The sequence below is a fragment of the Aquarana catesbeiana genome, linkage group LG04 (genome assembly GCF_042186555.1).
Source record: "Aquarana catesbeiana isolate 2022-GZ linkage group LG04, ASM4218655v1, whole genome shotgun sequence".
Taxonomy (NCBI): Eukaryota; Metazoa; Chordata; class Amphibia; order Anura; family Ranidae; genus Aquarana; species Aquarana catesbeiana.
This window is the reverse complement of record NC_133327.1, coordinates 69713829-69732545: the sequence shown is the minus strand read 5'-3', so window position 1 is coordinate 69732545 and position 18717 is coordinate 69713829. Positions and strand designations below refer to the sequence as shown.

Sequence of the window (18717 nt, the reverse complement as noted above, 5' to 3'; positions counted from 1 at the left end):
TGGTCATTTTGCATGTGTTAGGGTGCTATTCAGAATGAATGGCAGCCCTGTGTGTTTTTTCACAGCAGCACATTTTCACAGTGGTGGCACCGCCCCCCCATCCATGCGTCTGGCCCCCAATCTACGTGCAGGGTCCCAGATGCATGGTTTCCGAAGGGGAGTTGTTGTTTTTTTAAGCACGTGATTAGAGCCAGAGGCTCTAATAGGCTTCAAAAAAGTGTGGGCTCGGGGCGCAGAGCACTGCGCTCCGAGCCCACCCAGTTGTGTGACAATAGCGAATAAACACAGCCGATCAGCAGGTCCCGGTCATGAATCATTGGTGGGGATCTGCTGACAAACTCCCGTTGTGTCAAGTCACAGGGGAGTAAGTGGGTGGGGACACGCACAGCCCACTCGGAAACAGGCAGCAACATACAGGCACACTGCTGTGCCTGCAGGAGCCACCCCATCGCAGTATATGTACTGCAGTGGGTCGGCAAGCATTTAAAAAAGGAGAGAGTTTTAGATATATTACAAAGACGAAGTCTACATGCTTTTGACAGTGATTGGATTGGGGGCTGAAAGGACAGGTTTGGAGCCTAGGATTACACCTAGGACCCTGAAATGAGGGGAGAGACTGATAGTTGTATTATTGATCTTTATGGAAAAGTCATGGAGAAGGGCACAGGCAGGGGTGAATATTATCAGATCGGTTTTAGAAAGATTTAGTTTGAGGAAGTGGTGTGACATCCATGTTTATATGTCAGTTAGTAAGTTAGTAATGTGAGAGGAGACTGAAGGAGTGAGGTGAGGGGTAGAGAGATAGATTTAGGTGTCATCGGTGTAGAGATGGTATTGGAAGCCATGGGAGGTTATCAAGTGACCAAGAGAGGAGGTGTAGATAGAGAAGAGGAAGGGTCCAAGAATAGAGCCTTGGGGGACCCCTGCAGAAAGAGGCAGTGGAGAGGAGGAGACAGAGTTATAGGTAACACTCAAGCAATAAAAGTGGAAAAATACTGCGCAAATATCAATATATAGTGACAGCTGCTACATAAAATGTGACCAAAATTTTAAACCAAAAATTGTAAAAAATGTAGCGCTAACATGATGTATGCTCTGTGTAAAGTGTAAAGAAAAAATAGAAACAAATGTGGGGAATAAACCCAATTGGGGACAATCAGTCCCAAAGTGCAAAGTCCAAAATGTGTACAAAAATAAACAAAGTCCAAAGGAAAGGATAATGAAGAGTCAATCTTCTATCGTGTAAACGACCTTATGCGAGTTCAACAGTGGTGAATCCAAGGAATGGAAATGATAAGGTACTCTTACCGAATAAGGTAGACCTAGATGCCAGCGACACTAGGTCAGTAAGGCTTGGATAATCGAATCAGTGGCTCCCACGGATGGAAATGGAAGTCTGGGTCTCCACAGATGTCATCAAACAGCCTCATGAAGCTCTGCAGGACTGGAGGTAAAGCGTATCCAGGAAACACACCACAGCAACTCTCTCCAAAATAAGTATGTATAAAAGAAGAGGGGGGCTCCAATAGTGCAGGTCAATAATATAGGTTTATTAAAACCAATAATACATAAAAGTGATCACAATAAAAAAAGCAATATGGGGAGCAAGTAGCATAACCCGACGCGTTTCGTCCAATAAGGACATCAACAGGGGCATAGGGCCATATGCTCCTGTTGATGTCCTTATTGGGCAAAAAGCTCTGATGTGATTGGGGATGCCAATGTGATGGGGGGTCATGTATAGGAACAACTGTCTTGTGATGATGGGCTCCAATGTGATGAAGAGGTGACTCTGATGGGGAGGCCTCTGATGTGATGGGGGGCCTCTGATATGATAGGGGGCTTCTGATGTGAAGAGGGAACTCTGATGTGAAGGGGGGCTCTGATGTGATGGGTAGACCTCTGATGTGATGGGGAACCTCTGATGTGAAGTGGGAATTTGATGTAAATATCAATTTCATTAAGGTGGTTTTGTGCCATGTCTCAGGCTCGGTTTTTCCCCAGGTTTACATTTTTGACTGGGGAGCCTTGACATTTTGCATACTCTTACAGAGTGCCACAACTGAAAACAGGCTGAGAAACTATGCTGTACCGTATCTAAAAAGAGAGATAAACCACTGGCAAATCAGGAACCATCAGCAGGAGACAAAGCTCTAAAATCTATTTTAAAATAGTGCATAAGACCTGTTAATATTGTATAGTATGATATAACTTTACTGCATTACATCCCTATGCATTTACAGGCAACACAGTATTATTTCAGGTCCATAGATGTCTCCTGCTAACCGCTCACTCATACAGTCAGCATAGCACTTTTAGGAATCACCCTGAGAAGGGTAGATTAGAGGTCACCAAGTTAATGACCTCTGGCCTACTCCTCCTAACTCCACCCCCTCTAACCCCAAAGAAAACACTTTGCTCAAGAGTTGAGTTAAATGGCCATAAGGCTTTTTATTATAAAACAATGTACAAAATAAATAACAAACATATAAAATGACAGATCCAATGATATTGCAAGCCCTTGAAGGTACCATATACTAAAATGCTTGTGTCTATGGCACCAGTTAGCTAAGCTATGCCCCCAGCCACAAAAACACTGCCTCGGGACTATCCCGGGTGACCTCAGACATCTTAGCAGTCTACAATTTCTGATCACTGTTAGTTGACCAGACCAACTAGAGCAGTGGTCATCAACCCTGTCCTCAGGGCCCACTAACAGGCCAGGTTTGCAAGATAACTGAAATACATCACAGGTGATATAATTTGCTGCTCAGAGATTGCAGTATTCTAGTCTGCATCTCCCCAAGGCAATGCATAAAACCTGGCCTGTTAGTGGGCCCTGAGGACAGGGTTGATGACCACTGAACTAGAGGACACCATACCTAAGATAAGTCCCCGCCTTTTCCCAAAACACCATATTTCAAGGACCCAAGAAGGCCAAAATCTACCAAAACCACTGTAATTTCTCAACATTACAAAAAACATTAGGGCAGGAGGGAGGGAACTTTCATTCAATGACTTCTCTCCGACTAGATCTGTCAAACTCCTCCTTGCTAAATACTTTCCTACACGCCTCCCCATTACTCCACTTCTTCAGCGAATCCAGTAAATACTGTTACTTTCTTCATGCTACCTGGTTCATGTCTGCTCTGCGCTCAATTAATTTCATTCATAGCTCCAGGCCTGCCTTTCTTCAAGCACATAACCATTAATAAACAGTGTTAGATTGCAGCAATGTGCAGACATGAGTCTCAGCTGACCAGTGATTTAAACGAAAGAGCCCTGTAGTCACTGAAAGAACCTCCAAAAAGCCCTGCCAGTTACCTAACTAATAAGTCGGTTTTTGGTAAATTCTGACATTTTTGATAATGAGCTACTGAAACCAGTGTGTTGTTATCAGAGGGGTTGAAAAGCTGTTGTGATTCAGCCTCCAAGAAGCTACAAATTGCCCTGCTGTCAACCAGTTAAACAAATAGTTAATATGATATGATATATAGTATAGTATAATATAATATCATAATAATATAAACCAATATAAACATATCTCTGGACAGCTCAAAGATTAAACATATCCTGCCAGCCTGCTTAATTAGTATTCAAGTGGTTTAGCTCTGTGCATCTCCCAGCATGCCTTGGCAGCCAACTGATCAATAGGCAAACTCCAACCATGACAGAAATAAAAGTACTAGTATGCATTGCAAGCCAGTTGTACAGTGAGACAGGGTGCCCATAGATAATAAAGGAAGGTGGGTTCATGAGTGCTTGATGCAGTTCACCACCCTGACCATGTGATCTTGTGGTGGAATGGGTTCTGGCATATTTTTATTGTTTCTTTGGGATCAGGACTTGTAGACAGCAGCAATAAGGTGAACTGGTAAGTGCATAAACTGCATGTGCAATAAGGCAATAGGATCATCATGGCAGAAAATACTTTTCTTTATTATGTACAGGGTTAAAAATTAAAATAATAATTTCTAGTCATTGTTACGTTTCCCTTATATTGTAAATAAGTTGAAAATAAATTATTTTATTTACAGGGTAAACTATATTATAAAGTTCAAAACCATTCTTAGCCAGGGTACCAAGGAACCTTAGGCTTCCTCCAGAGGTTAAATATAGTAGAAAACACCTGTAGTAATTCCCTGACTTGTAGTGTCCTCCTAGCACCCGAGCAAACATGTAGATGAAAGAAAACCGGCAGCTCCATCTTACGCAATGAATAAATGATTAAGGCAATGGCTATGATTAAGGCTACACGTCGAACTGTGTAAGTCCTGTATTATTTTGTACCACACCTGGATTCATAAATGTATTCATTGTAGAAGATCAAGCTGCCGGCTTTCTTTCATCTACATGGTTACATGGTTACATGGTTAGCAAGGTTGAATAAAGACACCAGTCCATCCAGTTCAACCTGAGTGAGTGTGGGTGCGTGTCTACAATTGTCCCTATCCCTGTACATTGTGTCTCATTAAGATGCTCATCTATTATATTATTTTTTTTTTAAAGTACCCATATAGCGCCATCAATTTACACAACACTCCACACATGCATCGCACACTCACATCGGTCCCTACCCTTCAAGGTCCCCAACTCAGATTCTTATACTAGGGCCAATTTTGGACAGAAGACAAATAACCTACCAGCATGTCTTTGGAGTGTGGGAGGAAACCGGAGTACCCAGAGGAAACCCACGCAGGCACAGGGAGAACATGCAAACTCCAGGCAGGTAGTGTCATGGTTGTGATTCGTACCAGCGACCCTTTTTACTGCTAGGCAAGAGTGCTACCCACTACACCGCTGTGCCGCCCACTTGTTTCATCCAGAGGTTGCTATGAGTTTTTTGAGATGTGGTTGACCTCCCATCTGATGGTGACTACATTGTTTCTGGTCCAACACCACTCGGCATGATGCCAATGATCTTTTTGGTTGTTTGTGCCATTCTGACCACCACTGTAAGGGATATTCTCCACTGACCATCAATTAATGAATTATCACCAGGGGTTTCCGGTTAATTGAAAATTGTTATAAGAGTTCCCTTGAGATAAAAAGGTTGAAATAGGCTGGTTTAGGACCGTGGTTCTTAACGTTATTGAGACCAGGGCCAGGTAAATTCTTTTAAAACCTCCCATGCCCCAATGGTAAAAAAACTGTTTATACTCACGTTATAAATATAGGAATGCAAAATATGTCCGGAAAGGCTGTAAAGCCCTGGGTAATAATTGGTGTCACTGTGGTGGTGGGGTGGGGGGAATCGGAGATCTGTAGCATATTTGGTGGCCTTGTAGAAGATTAGATTTTTGAAAGGGGTCCAGGAAACGAATGGCAAACAATATTGCTATCCCACACTTTCCTGTAGTAGGCTAAGAGGTAAGAGGGTGCTGCAGCAACTGCCAGCTGAAAACAGGTAACATCATGGAACAATGTACTGTACATATTGCCAGCCCACCAGAAATCTTCAAAAATTGCCTTTTTTTATTTTTAAAAGATCACATCACAGCAGAAGAATGCATTCTCCTTATGCATGTTATTTGAAGATCCCTGGTGTCCTGGCAATATGTACATCGTACTGTGGGGGATGAGGTCTCTGGAGGGGCTGGGGGTCTTTCCAGAAGGATGGGGACTTCGCAAGGACACTGTGGGAGACTGGAGGGTTCTGCAGGGCCTGGGGCACACTGTGGGAAGTTGGAAGACAGTGTGTGACAGTGTTGGAGATAGGAGGCATATTAAGGCTCCATAGGCTCTACAGTAGGCTGGGTGGCACTGTGGAAGGTTGGGGAGATTTGTGTGAGGTTGGGGGTGCTTTGGAGGCTAAGGAGCACTGCTGTCCACTATGAAAGGTTGTAGAGAAAAGGGGTACCCAGCGCATAACAGTGAGAAAGCCTGTATAGTAATTCAGTTTTATATATATAAAGTTAACATTGCCCTTATTGTGGTAGGAGTTTGTCCATATGTATATATGCTCTAAACAATTCAGGTGAAAGCCATCCCCAGAGCGTATCCAGAGTACTCTGTGAGAAATGCAAAAGAGGAAAGGAGGGGGCGCACCTAAGTTTAGTATCACAAAGTTATTTAATAGCGCAAAAGTAATGCACTTACACAAGAGAAGCCATCAAAGGCATTTCTTTCATATGGGAGGTCCTCCTTGAGGTGTGCCAGCAATCCAGTTTCCCAGCATTTGGTGGTGTTCGTGCCTGTGTAGCATCACATACGGCGACCCATCACATTTGGCTACCCGCTGGAGTGCGTATGCGCAATGCCGCCATATGCTTTCCAACACTTTTACGACAAAACAGCACACTAAAACCAGCTCCACTCCTAAGTCCAGGTTCAAGCCCCACCATCCAAGTGGACATAGAGTTAGATTACAATTATGCCAAGCGAAGAGAGGCCGTGCCCGAAGCGTGGCGAGCGAAGCGTGGCGAGCGAAGCGTGGCGAGTGAAGCGAGCCCGCGAGGGGCCCTGTTGCAAAGTGGTGTCTTACAATCAATAATTATACAGAAGAAGAGCTTGTCTGTAACGTCACTTCCGTGACATTTTCTGACGGTTTCACTGCTCCGTATTGTCGTAAAAACTTTTGAAATGCATATTGGCAAGTTACGCATGTGCAGTGCAACATTTCTCAGTGAATCAACACTTCTGTAGCCAAATGGGATGTGTCGCCATATGTGACGAAACACCTGGCGTGGACCGCATGGAGCGAAATGACGTCACTCGGTGGGCGGACCTCAGTATAGGCCAGTAGAAGGAGCTGTATGCTCCGAGCACATAGCCTAGTTTCCTGTCCTTCCTACACCGAGGTCCGCCCACTGGGTGATGTAATTTCTCTCCGTGCGGTCCACGGCAGGCAGCCAGGATCCCCTTCACTTCCTGCTTTGGAATCAGCATCCTGTAGAGGCGCGAACACTGCCGAACGCTGGGAAAACGGATTGCTGGCACCCCTTGAGGAGGACCTCCCATATGAAAGATACGCCTTTGATGTCTTCTCTTGTGTAAGTGCATTACTTTTTGCTCTATTAAATAACTTTGTAATACTACACTTAGGTGCGCCTCCCTCCTTTCCCATTTTCACTATGAAAGGTTGGAGGGCACTATAAGAGCTGGGAGATGAGGAGATCTGCAGCTGGATAGAAGCCACTGGTTTAGAGGTTTATAAATGATTCAAGGAGCTAAACCAGCTATTTACTTCTATGCTTCAGATCTAAAAGGGCGCGCAGGGCGAACGTGGTGCCTATATTTAAAAAGGGATCAAAGTCTTTACCAAGTAACTATAGACCTGTTAGTTTAACTTCTATAGTCGGGAAGATACTGGAGCGTTTAATAAAAGACCACATAGACGAGTTCTTGCTGGAAAAAAACATTTTAAGCAACAGACAGCATGGGTTCATGAAAGACAGAAGTTGTCAGACAAACCTGATTTCTTTTTATGAAGAGGTAAGTAAAACCTTGGACAGAGGGGTGGCTGTGGACGTGGTTTACTTGGATTTTGCAAAAGCGTTCGATACAGTTCCGCACACACGGTTCAGTGCTGGGACCCTTACTCTTTAATATCTTTATAAATGATATTGGGTCTGGGATCAAAAGTAACATTTCTGTCTTTGCAGATGACACCAAGCTATGCAGTGGAATAACGTCCTTACAGGATGTCTCCAATTTACAAGCCGACCTCAATGCTCTGTCTAATTGGGCGACTATGTGGCAGATGAGGTTTAATGTTGAGAAATGTAAAGTTATGCACTTGGGGGCTAAGAATATGCATGCATCATACATACTAGGGGGAGTACAACTGGGGGAATCCATAGTGGAGAAGGATCTGGGGTTTTTGGTAGATCATAAGCTCAATAATAGCATGCAATGCCAAGCTGCGGTTTCCAAAGCGAGCAAAGTCCTTTCTTGTATTAAGAGAGGTATGGACTCCAGAGAGAGAGATATCATTTTGCCCCTGTTCAAATCATTAGTAAGACCTCATCTGGAATATGCAGTTCAGTTTAGGGCACCAGTTCTCAAAAAGGATATCGGGGAACTGGAGAAAGTGCAGAGAAGGGCAACCAAACTGATAAGAGGCATGGGGGAGCTCAGCTATGAGGAAAGATTAGAGGAACTGAATTTGTTCACTCTTGAGAAGAGGAGAATAAGGGGGGATATGATCAACATGTTCAAATATATAAGGGGTTCATATAGTGAACTTGGTGTTGAGTTATTCATTTTACGGTCAACACAGAGGACAAGGGGGCACTCTTTACGACTGGAGGAAAAGAGATTTAATCTCCAAATACGGAAAGGTTTCTTCACAGTAAGAGCTGTGAAAATGTGGAATAGACTCCCGCCAGAGGTGGTTCTGGCCAGCTCAGTAGATTGCTTTAAGAAAGGCCTGGATACTTTCCTAAATGTACATAATATAACTGGGTACTGACATTTATAGGTAAAGTTGATCCAGGGAAAATCCGATTGCCTCTCTGGAATCAGGAAGGAATTTGTTCCCCTGCTGTAGCAAATTGGAGCATGCTCTGCTGGGGTTTGTTGCCTTCCTCTGGATCAACTGTGGGTATATTGGATTGTACGATTTTTTTTTTTTTTTTTTTAATGGTTGAACTGGATGGACTTGTGTCTTTTTTCAACCTGACTAACTATGTAACTATGTAAAAGTGGGACATATGTGGATTAAAAGGGGATAGATAGTTTTGGGGAATAGAGATGGACTGTGCTTTCAAAAGAAGGACTGTTGGAAACTATGCCTAAAAGAACTGCCAGAAACTTAGGATGCTGCAATCAATGTCACAAACACAAGGCAATTCATATCTTACTCTAAAAGTTAACTAATATCTATTCTAGACTGCAACTTTAAGGAACTACATATCCCGTTATCCACTGAAAACTTCATTGAATGTATAGGCGTAAACTTGCATGTTCTGCCAGTGCTTCCAGTAGAAACAGTTAAAATATACTGTATGATGGATTATTTGTTGAAATGGCAGGTTATGAAGATATTTCCTAGGTTCTAAACATATGTCCCTGGTTTTTAAACCTGCTCAATTTGTGTAATAAGCACCTTCACGTGCTACACTAATTTCCAGTAATTTATTTAAAGTTAATGTATGTTATATATTGTAAAGTAGCATTTGAAATGCAAAAAGTACCCATTTTTCAATTTAATGAACACATGATTGGGTATTCAACACCTGTTTGCCTGCATGTTCACATTGACCTCAACTATCTCAGCTTAGCGTGAAGCTGACCCTGGAAAAGATTTTGGAATGTCGATAACTGTGCAGAGAGTGCACTCTTTGTGTGTTTGTGTTTGTGTCTGGTGGCATTAAAATAGCATTACTCTGCTTTCCTAATGAGGAGATGCCCACACCAATTCAGTACATTAGAGGCAGCTCAGACAGCTAGGAAACATTTGTAAAATGAGAAATGCTAATCAGCACCGCAGGTACCAGAGCTAGCATGAGAAAGTTCGAGGCGGGCTCATCCTCAGCGACATCACGTCGGAGGCAGCCATGACTTGCTGCAGGCAGACTGTCCTCGGGGATCTCTCTTCACTCTCTATAAAAGATTTTCCAAAATCCCCGATTCTCAGACGAAGGAAGAGAGTAACCCTTTCTAATGTCACACAGGATTCCCAGGCAGTGCATTTGCATCTAGATTGTCAGACACTGTAAATAACACTTAAAGAACTCCAGATTCAGCCAAACATGCAAGACATTTTAACCGCCATGCTGTAAATATGTGCAACTTTGTTACACTAAATTTTATATAAATTCACTGCAATATGCAAATTATTGACCTTGGCAAATGGAAATACTACAATTTATTTTTGCTGTATGAATCTCCAGTCCCCTAGTACAGGAATGAGGAGTGTTGTGTCAAGTCTGCCATCCTCCGTATCTCTAGAAGAACAAAAAGTCTGGTTTAAGTAAGTGCTGTATTTGGCGTGAAACGCATCACTTTTATTGTTCCTGCTATACCTGTGATGTGATTTTGATACTACAATAGAGATATCAAGGAGTGCAGCAAATTCAGGACTTTTTGTTTTTCTATGGTTCTTCTTATGCCGTGTACACACGATCGGACTTCTCGTCGGAAAAAGATATGATGGCTTTTCCAACGGGATTCCACTCAAGTTTATCTTGCATACACACGGTCGCGCAAAAGTTTGCTGACTTACGACCGCCAAGAACCTGGTGACGTACAACACTACGATGAGCCGAGAAAATGAAGTTCAATGCTTCCGAGCCTGCATCGAATTGTGTCCAAACATGCGTAGGAATTGCCACAGACGATCGCCTTTTTGGATAGGAACTTTTTCCAACCGAAAAATTGAGAGCATGCTCTCAATCTTTTGCTGGCTGGAATTCGGCCAGCAAAAGTCCGATGGAGCATACACACGGTCGCATTTTCTGACGAAAAACTCTCATCGGTCTTTTGCGGGCCGAAATTCCGATCGTGTGTATGTGGCATTACAGATGAGCTGTGCAGCACCCTCGAGCTATATTCATAGCAAAAAGTCTTTGAGAGTTCACCTGGAGCAGCACTAAGTTTGTTCTAAATCCTCAGCATCTCCGTTACAAGGTCTTGTCCAGTTGGTGCTGCTGATTATCCACTTGCTATATGTACAGCCCCATATAGTGAAGTAGAGAACAACAGCCCATTCACATTAAAGGATGACAAGAGATAGAGTAGTTTTTCATATACTTTTTATGACTCAGAAGAAAGAAAAGCAGATTTTAGAATAAAGCTACATTCTTGTAAATTTGTGTCCCCTAAAAACATTATAGAGTGTATTTATTAAAAAAATGCATAGCAATTCATCCAGTGAAAGTTCACGTGCATTCATTCTGTGTGAATGGGGCAATTCAATGAATGTTAGGCTATTTTCTTTTGCTGGTCAAATGTTTTTCATTAATTTAAAATTGAATACTGCTAACATGATGGTCATACTCTTAGGGGCTTGTTTGATCCTAAGTATTCATATATGTTATAGTCGTTAGCTGTAATTGACGCATTTATTGCGCCCGATATTTCCTGATGTAAAGTGTTGTACTATATGTCCTACAATCTAATGCACCATTAAGATGTCATGCATGTACTTGTTTACATTATAATTGTTATATCTGTTAAAACCCAATAAAAAACTATTGAAATTAAAATTGAATACTGTATATCTAATTTGGCTATTAGATGGTGGTAGGTATCATATGAACATCTTCTGATACTTAGCAACATCTAGTGGCCGAATGCAGTATTTTTATTTTTTCTATTTTAAATTAATTAAAAACATTTGAATGAATGTACATGCCCTTTCACTGGTCAATTGATATGCAGTTTTTTTTTATAATTACACCCCTATGTATTTATAAACAAAGAGGGTTGTTGCTCTGGGAGTTTGTTAAGGGGACAACTTAGGCATAAATAGCACTTTTTAGGCATCTAAATTATTCTTTGTTTTGGATTGTGAAATATTTCTGTATGAAGACAATTAATGTAACAATAATTACCTTTACAGGATGAACTTATTCTAAGTTATTTATATTATATTTATTTTACTAAGTTGAATAACACCAGCATATACTATTGCACATTTTTTATATATATATATATATATATATATATATATATATATATATATATATATATATATATACATACATACATACATATATATATACATATATATATATATATATATATATATATATATATATATATATATATATATATATATATATATATATATATATATATAGTGCTTTACATATTGTACATTGATATCAGTCCCTGCGCTCAAGGAGCTTACAATCTAAGGTCCCTAGTCAATGGTATACCCGCACATACTAGGGCTGCTAAAGATAGAAGCCAATTAACATACCTATCTTTGAAGCGTAGTGGGAAACTGTAGGAAACCCATGCAAGCATAGAGAGAACAGGCAAACTCCATGCAGATAGTGTCCTGACCAGGATTCGATCTGAGGATCCCAGTGTTACAAGAATTGCTAAACACTGTGCTATCCGTAAAAGGAGCACATCACCTGTTCATGTTAGGCTTTGCCCCTGAGGGATCGTTCAATCTACCATACATTTTTTTGTTTTACCAGTAGGCTGAACAAAAATAAAAAGGGGCAGATCACACTGATGATGAGAGAATCCTTCCTGCAGCGTTATTGTGCTCTGCACAGAACCTTCTTCGCCAGCAGAATACAAAGATCAGTGTTGTCGGCTATAGCCGGAGGCATTGATCGCTCAGGACAAACCCAACAGGCTGTTTGGACGCAAATCAATAGATAGATCGTCTTGTGAGCAACCAGCTAGCCCATGTATGGATCGAGATTCAGCCGCTCCCTGCTGAACCAGTTGAATTTCAATCCATGTATGGGCTTAAAAGTGTGCTAACTTTAACAGAAGCCAGTGAAGTTAGTTTTGGAACTATGGAAGGAAAACCAAAGAAACCCCCAGAGAAAACTTGCACAATGACTTGCAGAACATCTAGACTACATGCAGAAAGTATCGCTTGTAAGAAATTAGTCTAGAACCCCAGTACTGCAAGGCTCTTTGGCAATTAAACTTAATCACTGGACTCTCACAATAATAGACACTTATCATCTTCTTCTTCACAAGGCAGGACAATCCAACACTTGGGGTTCCTCAACCTACTAAGTAACCTTGATTGGGCAAATTATTATCTAAAGCATCATTCTTCTATCTGTATTCATTTCAGGGGGTATGGAAGCCGGTGTGGCTTTAGCGGATGTCTGGTGCTACATGTCTTTACTTGATAACTGGAATCTGGTCTCCAGGATGATTGTTCCAAGGTGTCGACACAACAGTCTGGTGTTCGATGGCAAAATCTATACAATCGGTGGCCTTGGCGCAGCTGGGAATGTTGACCATGTTGAAAGGTAAGCTGTAAAACATACCTGCAAAGCTAAGTTTAAACACTATAGTTAAAGTCCACCTGTGGAGTTTGGAAGTGTCTTGGGCTCATGTGCAACAAATTAAAGCAATGGAAAAGTGATTTAGAATTTGTCTGGCAGTTAAAGAAAGCCATAGAAATGAAATGTTTAATAACATGGCGTTATATAGGTTTTTTTTTTTTTGGTGAGAAATATATGACATATAATTTTTTTTAAATAAAGTACAATTTGCTAGTACACTTTTTTCTTTTTAAAAGAGCACAGTTTGTGTTTGATACAAAGGTTCAAATGTATGGCCAGGTGAAGTTAGCAATGATAACAGTATAAGTGCCTGTGATCCATTTAGGAAGGTACGTGATTCCTGGTTGCATTGGACTGTGGGTAGGAGTCATAGAACTCCGATATGTTGGTGGGAAATCCCTATCACAAAATTAAGACAAGACCCCAAAGATTTCTAGTAATACTTTGAGATATTAAGTTTATATAGTTTACTGCACACAATAAAAAGTCCTTTTGTGGGTTTCTGGGTATTATTTACTAAACTCAGATGAGACCATTAGGATTGGGCCTAATTTACTGGCATGAGAAGTGCTATGGACCTGTGATCACAAACACACAAATCGTATGTGGAGGAAATGTTTGAGGTAAATACACACTTTAGTAAATAGGCCTGGGTTCACTTTACGTTTCCTTATTTTAACCACTTGGCCTCCAGAAGGTTTTACCCCCTTCATGACCAGGGCATTTTATGCTATTCAGCACTGTGCTGCTTTAACTGGCAATTGCTCGGTCATGCAACACCGTACACAAATTAAATTTATATACATTTTTTTCACACAAATAGAGCTTACTTTTTTCTTTTTTATTATATATACAAAAAAATACCAAAACATTTTTGGAAAAAAATAATATTTTCCACTTTCTGTTATAAAACATATTCAATCAAATCAATTTTCTTCTTAAATTTAGACCAAAATGTATTCTGCTATATGCCTTTCATAAAAACTAAATTACTTTTTTTGGGACACTATTCCTTTGTACTAGTATAGTTCTGATCATGATCAAAATACTGATCCGTACAGACACTATACTAGTAATCAGGGACTTATAGTGTGACTGTGATAGTGTGGTGGATAATCTGGTGCTAACTGTTATGCCCCGTACACACGGTCGGATTTTCCGATGGAAAATGTCCGATCGGAGCGTGTTGTCGGAAATTCCGACCGTGTGTGGGCTCCATTGGACATTTTCCATCGGATTTTCCGACACACAAAGTTTGAGAGCAGGCTATAAAATTTTCCGACAACAAAATCCGTTGTCGGAAATTCCGATCGTGTGTACACAAATCCGACGGACAAAGTGCCACTCATGCTCAGAATAAATAAAGAGATGAAAGCTATTGGCCACTGCCCCGTTTATAGTCCCAACGTACGTGTTTTACGTCACCGCGTTCAGAACGATCGGATTTTCCGACAACTTTGTGTGACCGTGTGTATGCAAGACAAGTTTGAGCCAACATCCGTCGGAAAAAATCCTAGGATTTTGTTGTCGGAATGTCCGAACAAAGTCCGACCGTGTGTACGGGGCATTAGTGGCTGGGAGAGACACTAACTAACTGACAGTGACATTGTTACTGACACTAATACAGTGATCCGTGATAATACTGTACCAGTGCATAGCTCCCAACTGTCCCCCTGATTTTGAGGGGCTGACCCGGATTTGGAGCAAAGTTCCTATTTCCTCATCATCTGTCCCTCATTTTGATCTGATCTATACAGTGGTATATAAAATGCAGTTGTTTCAAAAAGTATTTCCCAGTGCTAAACATTTCATCCAATTTCTAAATTGCTATATTTGTCAATTTCAAAAGCTAGTACAAAGGAATAGTAGTAGTAAAAAAGCACTTGTGGTTTTAACAGATGGGTGCGCAATCTGTGGCCCTCCAGCTGTTGCGAAACTACAAGTTGGGAATAATGCTTGTAACTGTCAGCCTTGCGATGCCTCATGGGACTTGTAGTTCCCGAACAGCTGAAGGGCCACAGATTGAGCACCCATGGTTTAACCCATCCTTTTTTTGTGTATAATTCTTCTTTAAGGGGGTGTGACAGGGGTGTGTCCTATGCCAACATTGCTAATAGGTGTGCCTCGTTCCTATCAGGGATGGGCCGAACAGATCCCTGTTCAGTTCGCACCAGAACTTTCGAACAATGCAAAAGTTCGGACCCGAATAACGAACCCCATTAAAGTCAATGGGACCCGAACATCAAAAATCAAAAGTGCCAATTTTGAAGGCTTATACGCAAGTAATTGGGCATACAATGGTTATAGGGGTCCGGGTTTTGTCCTGGGGAACATGTATCAATAAAAAAAAAAGTTTGTGAAAAACGTCATTTTTAAATGAGCAGTGATTTTTTTTATTTTTAAAGTGAAAGCATAAAAATGAAAAATCCCTTCCAATATAGTGTCTGGGGTGTTCCCTTAGTCTACCTGTAAAGTGGCAGATCTTTACCATATCTAGAATCTGCTGCAGCAATAATTGCATTTATAAAGCCAAAAAAAAAAAAGACATTTTCCCTGCAAGCTGCCTTTATTTTGTTCAGAAACAGCTGGGGAGCCAGTGTGTATGATGAGGCCACAATGTAGTGCACTGGGAACAAGATTAGAGATTTTTTGGATACATTCTGGTGTCACCTTGACTTTGGATAGAAGCAACGGGTACGTAAAAAATTGTCTTTGGGTGTCGGTGGCGCCTTCCCACCGTAACCCTATAGAGGCAATCTTGATGAAAGCAAGAATTGGCCTTGCTGTAAAAAATTGCAATGATATGCACCTGTCAAACAGGTACAGAAAAATTGGTCTTTGGGTGTTAATTGTGCGCATGAAACCTATACCAAAAACATTCTTCCAGATGAAATGATTGAACACCCTCAAAGCTAGGCAGCCTGGAAGTCCTGCAGAGATTCCACATCCCAATAAGTCAGTGACATCGGTATCAGGGGCCTCATAGCTGGTAATCCAGAACTGATTCATTCTTATAAAAGTCAAACGGTCCACAGAGTCTGCGGACGAACTCAATCTATGATCAGTGACGAAACCTCCTGCAGCACTGAATGCCCGTTCTGAAAGCATGCTGGATGCAGGGCAGCCCAACAACTCAATAGCATACTGGGCAAGTTTTGGTCAGTGGTCTATTCTCAATACCCAGTACGTCAGTGGATCGTCAGCTGGAAAGCTCTCCATCTCTGTTTTGGCCCCGAGGTATTCGTCCACCATGTGATGCAGACGCTGCAGATGGGATGTGAAAGCTGACAGCCCTGGGCGGCGAGGACTAAAAAAATTCCAAAATGCCTCACTTAGGTGGACGTCTTCTCCAACGCTCCTCTCTTGACCAACAGAAGACTTAAAACGATGTTTTCCACGACACTGTAACCTACTGGAGTCAGGAAAAACGCTCAATAAAATCCTCTTTAATGTGTCCTCAAGAGATTTTATCTTCTGTACTCTCTGTGGGGACGGGATGAGTTCTGAGACCTTCCCTTATAACGGTGGTCAAGGAGGGTTGCCAACCAGTAATCATCCTGCTCCTTTATGTCACGTATTCTTGGGTCCTTTCACAGGCTTTGAAGCATGAGGTTGCCCATGCGCCTCAAATTTAACGAGAAGCAGACTCCTCGGGTCACTCAGGATGACAGCATCTGGAACTTCCTCCTCCCAGCCACGTATTACTACCAAGGGTCCTGGGGTTGGAAAGCCATCGCTTATGGATTGACGCATGTCTTCCTCTTCTTCAAAGCCTATGAAAGTGCCAGAATCCTCCTCCTCATCCTCCTCCCCTCTCTCCTCCTGTGTGTTCTTTGACATAGGAATGATGGTGTCTGGATAAAGTGGGCCTTGAGAGGAAAGGAAGTCCCCCTCTCCCTCCTGCTGCTCTGTCTCCAGTGCCCTGTCCATAATGCCATGCAGAGTATGCTCCAGCAGGAACACAACAGGGATTGTGTCACTGATGCATGCACTGTCACTGCTCACCATCCTTGTGGGCTCCTCAAATGGTGACAATACAGTGCATGCATCCTTAATGATCAGCCATTGGCGTGGGGAAAAAAAGCCAAGACGGCCTGAGACTGTCATTGTGCCGTACTGGCACAGGTACGTGTTGACGGCCCTCTGTTGCATGTATAGATGCTGCAGCATTCCCAAAGTTAAGTTCCACCTGGTGGGCATGTCACAAATCAGGCATTTTATGGGCTGGTGGAATTCCCGCTGAATTTCAGCCAGCCGAGCACTGGCTGTGTATGACCACCTGAAATGGCTACAGACTCTTCTGGCCTGCTTTAGTACATCTTGCAACCCTGGGTACGTACTTAGGAAACGCTGCGCCACCAAATTGAGGACATGTGCCAGGCATGGCACATGTGTCAACTTTCCCTGTCTGAGGGTGGACAGGAGGTTTGAGCCATTATTGGACACCACCATTCCTGGCTCCAGCTGGCGTGGGGTGAACCACCTCTGGGCCTGTCCCTGCAGAGCTGCAAGAATCTCTGCTCCAGTGTGGTTCTTGTCCCCTAAACACACCAGCTGAACCCTGCATGGCACCTTTTAGCCTGACTCTGGGAATAGCACTTTGAACGCTTAAGGGGTACCTGAAGTTCAATTCTGCAGAGGAAGGCATGGAGGTGGTGGAGGAGGAGGAGAAAGGGGTAGAGCTCACAGGTCTGGCATCATCACCACCAGCTGTACGGAGACGTGAGGGCACAACAAGCTGCAGCACTGAGCCCTGTCCTGCATCCTTTCGAGTTGCAAGCAGCATTACCCAGTGTGCTGTGAAGGAAATATACTGTCCCTGCCCATGCTTGCTGGATCACGTTTCAGCAGTAAGGTGGATTTTATGGCTGACTGCCTTGCCCATTGATGCAAGAACGTTCCCTTCCACGTGGTGGTAGAGAGATGGAACAGCTTTATGTGAAAAGTAGTAGCGACTGGGAACCTGCCATTGTGGTACAGCACATTATGCGAATTCACGGAAGGGGGCAGAATCCACCAGACTGAAAGGCAGAAGATGGAGAGCCAACAGCTTTGACAAGCTTTCATTCAGACACTGGGCATATGGGTGGAAAGGACTGTATTTTTCTTCCGCTGCAGCAGATGGGGCAGGGAAATTTGCCAGCTACAGTCTACAGCTGGTGATGTGCTGCTGGCAGATGTGCTGCTAGGACCTGGGATACCCTGTGCAATACCATCATCCCTGTCAGTGGAGGCTGCTAAAAGGTCAGTATCACAGGGGCAGACTGAAGTGAGTAAGGAGGAGGAGGGATAGATTTGTACCCCTTTTGTGTGGCTTTTAGGTGCTCTTGCCAACGGGCTGAGTGGTTGGACATTAAATGCCTTGTTAAGCATGTGGTACCCAAATGTTCAGTTTTTTTGCCACGTTTGATGTGCCTGAGACACAGTTTGCAGATAGCAACAGTGCGATCTGCTGCAGATGTGCTGCAAAAGGCCCTGACAGCTGCAGAATATGATGGAATAGGGTGGCTGCTCTCTAGTCTTTCTTGATGTCGGCCTCCTTGGGTAACGCACAAAACTATATGGAGTTAAGCTGGCAGTAACGCATACAGAACTATATGGCGTTAAACTGGCAGTAACGCACACAAAACGATATGGCGTTAAACTGGCAGTAACGCACACAAAACTATATGGCGTTAAACTGGCAGTAATGCACACAGAAGTAAATAGCGTTAAACTGGTAGTAACGCAATCAAATAGACGGTGTTCAGCCGTCACTACACTGACGCTATCTGAACTGTCCCTA

General features: G+C 42.5%; 1 protein-coding gene across 1 annotated transcript in view; it reads left to right on the top strand.

The window, feature by feature from the left end:
• The window catches only part of KLHL29 (kelch like family member 29), a 1311461-nt gene that overhangs the window by 1159140 nt on the left and 133604 nt on the right, over positions 1-18717 (top strand). Inside the window, exon 13 of the mRNA XM_073625329.1 lies at positions 12716-12896. Coding sequence (XP_073481430.1) covers positions 12716-12896 — 181 coding nt within the window. The remainder of the gene's footprint in view (positions 1-12715; positions 12897-18717) is intronic.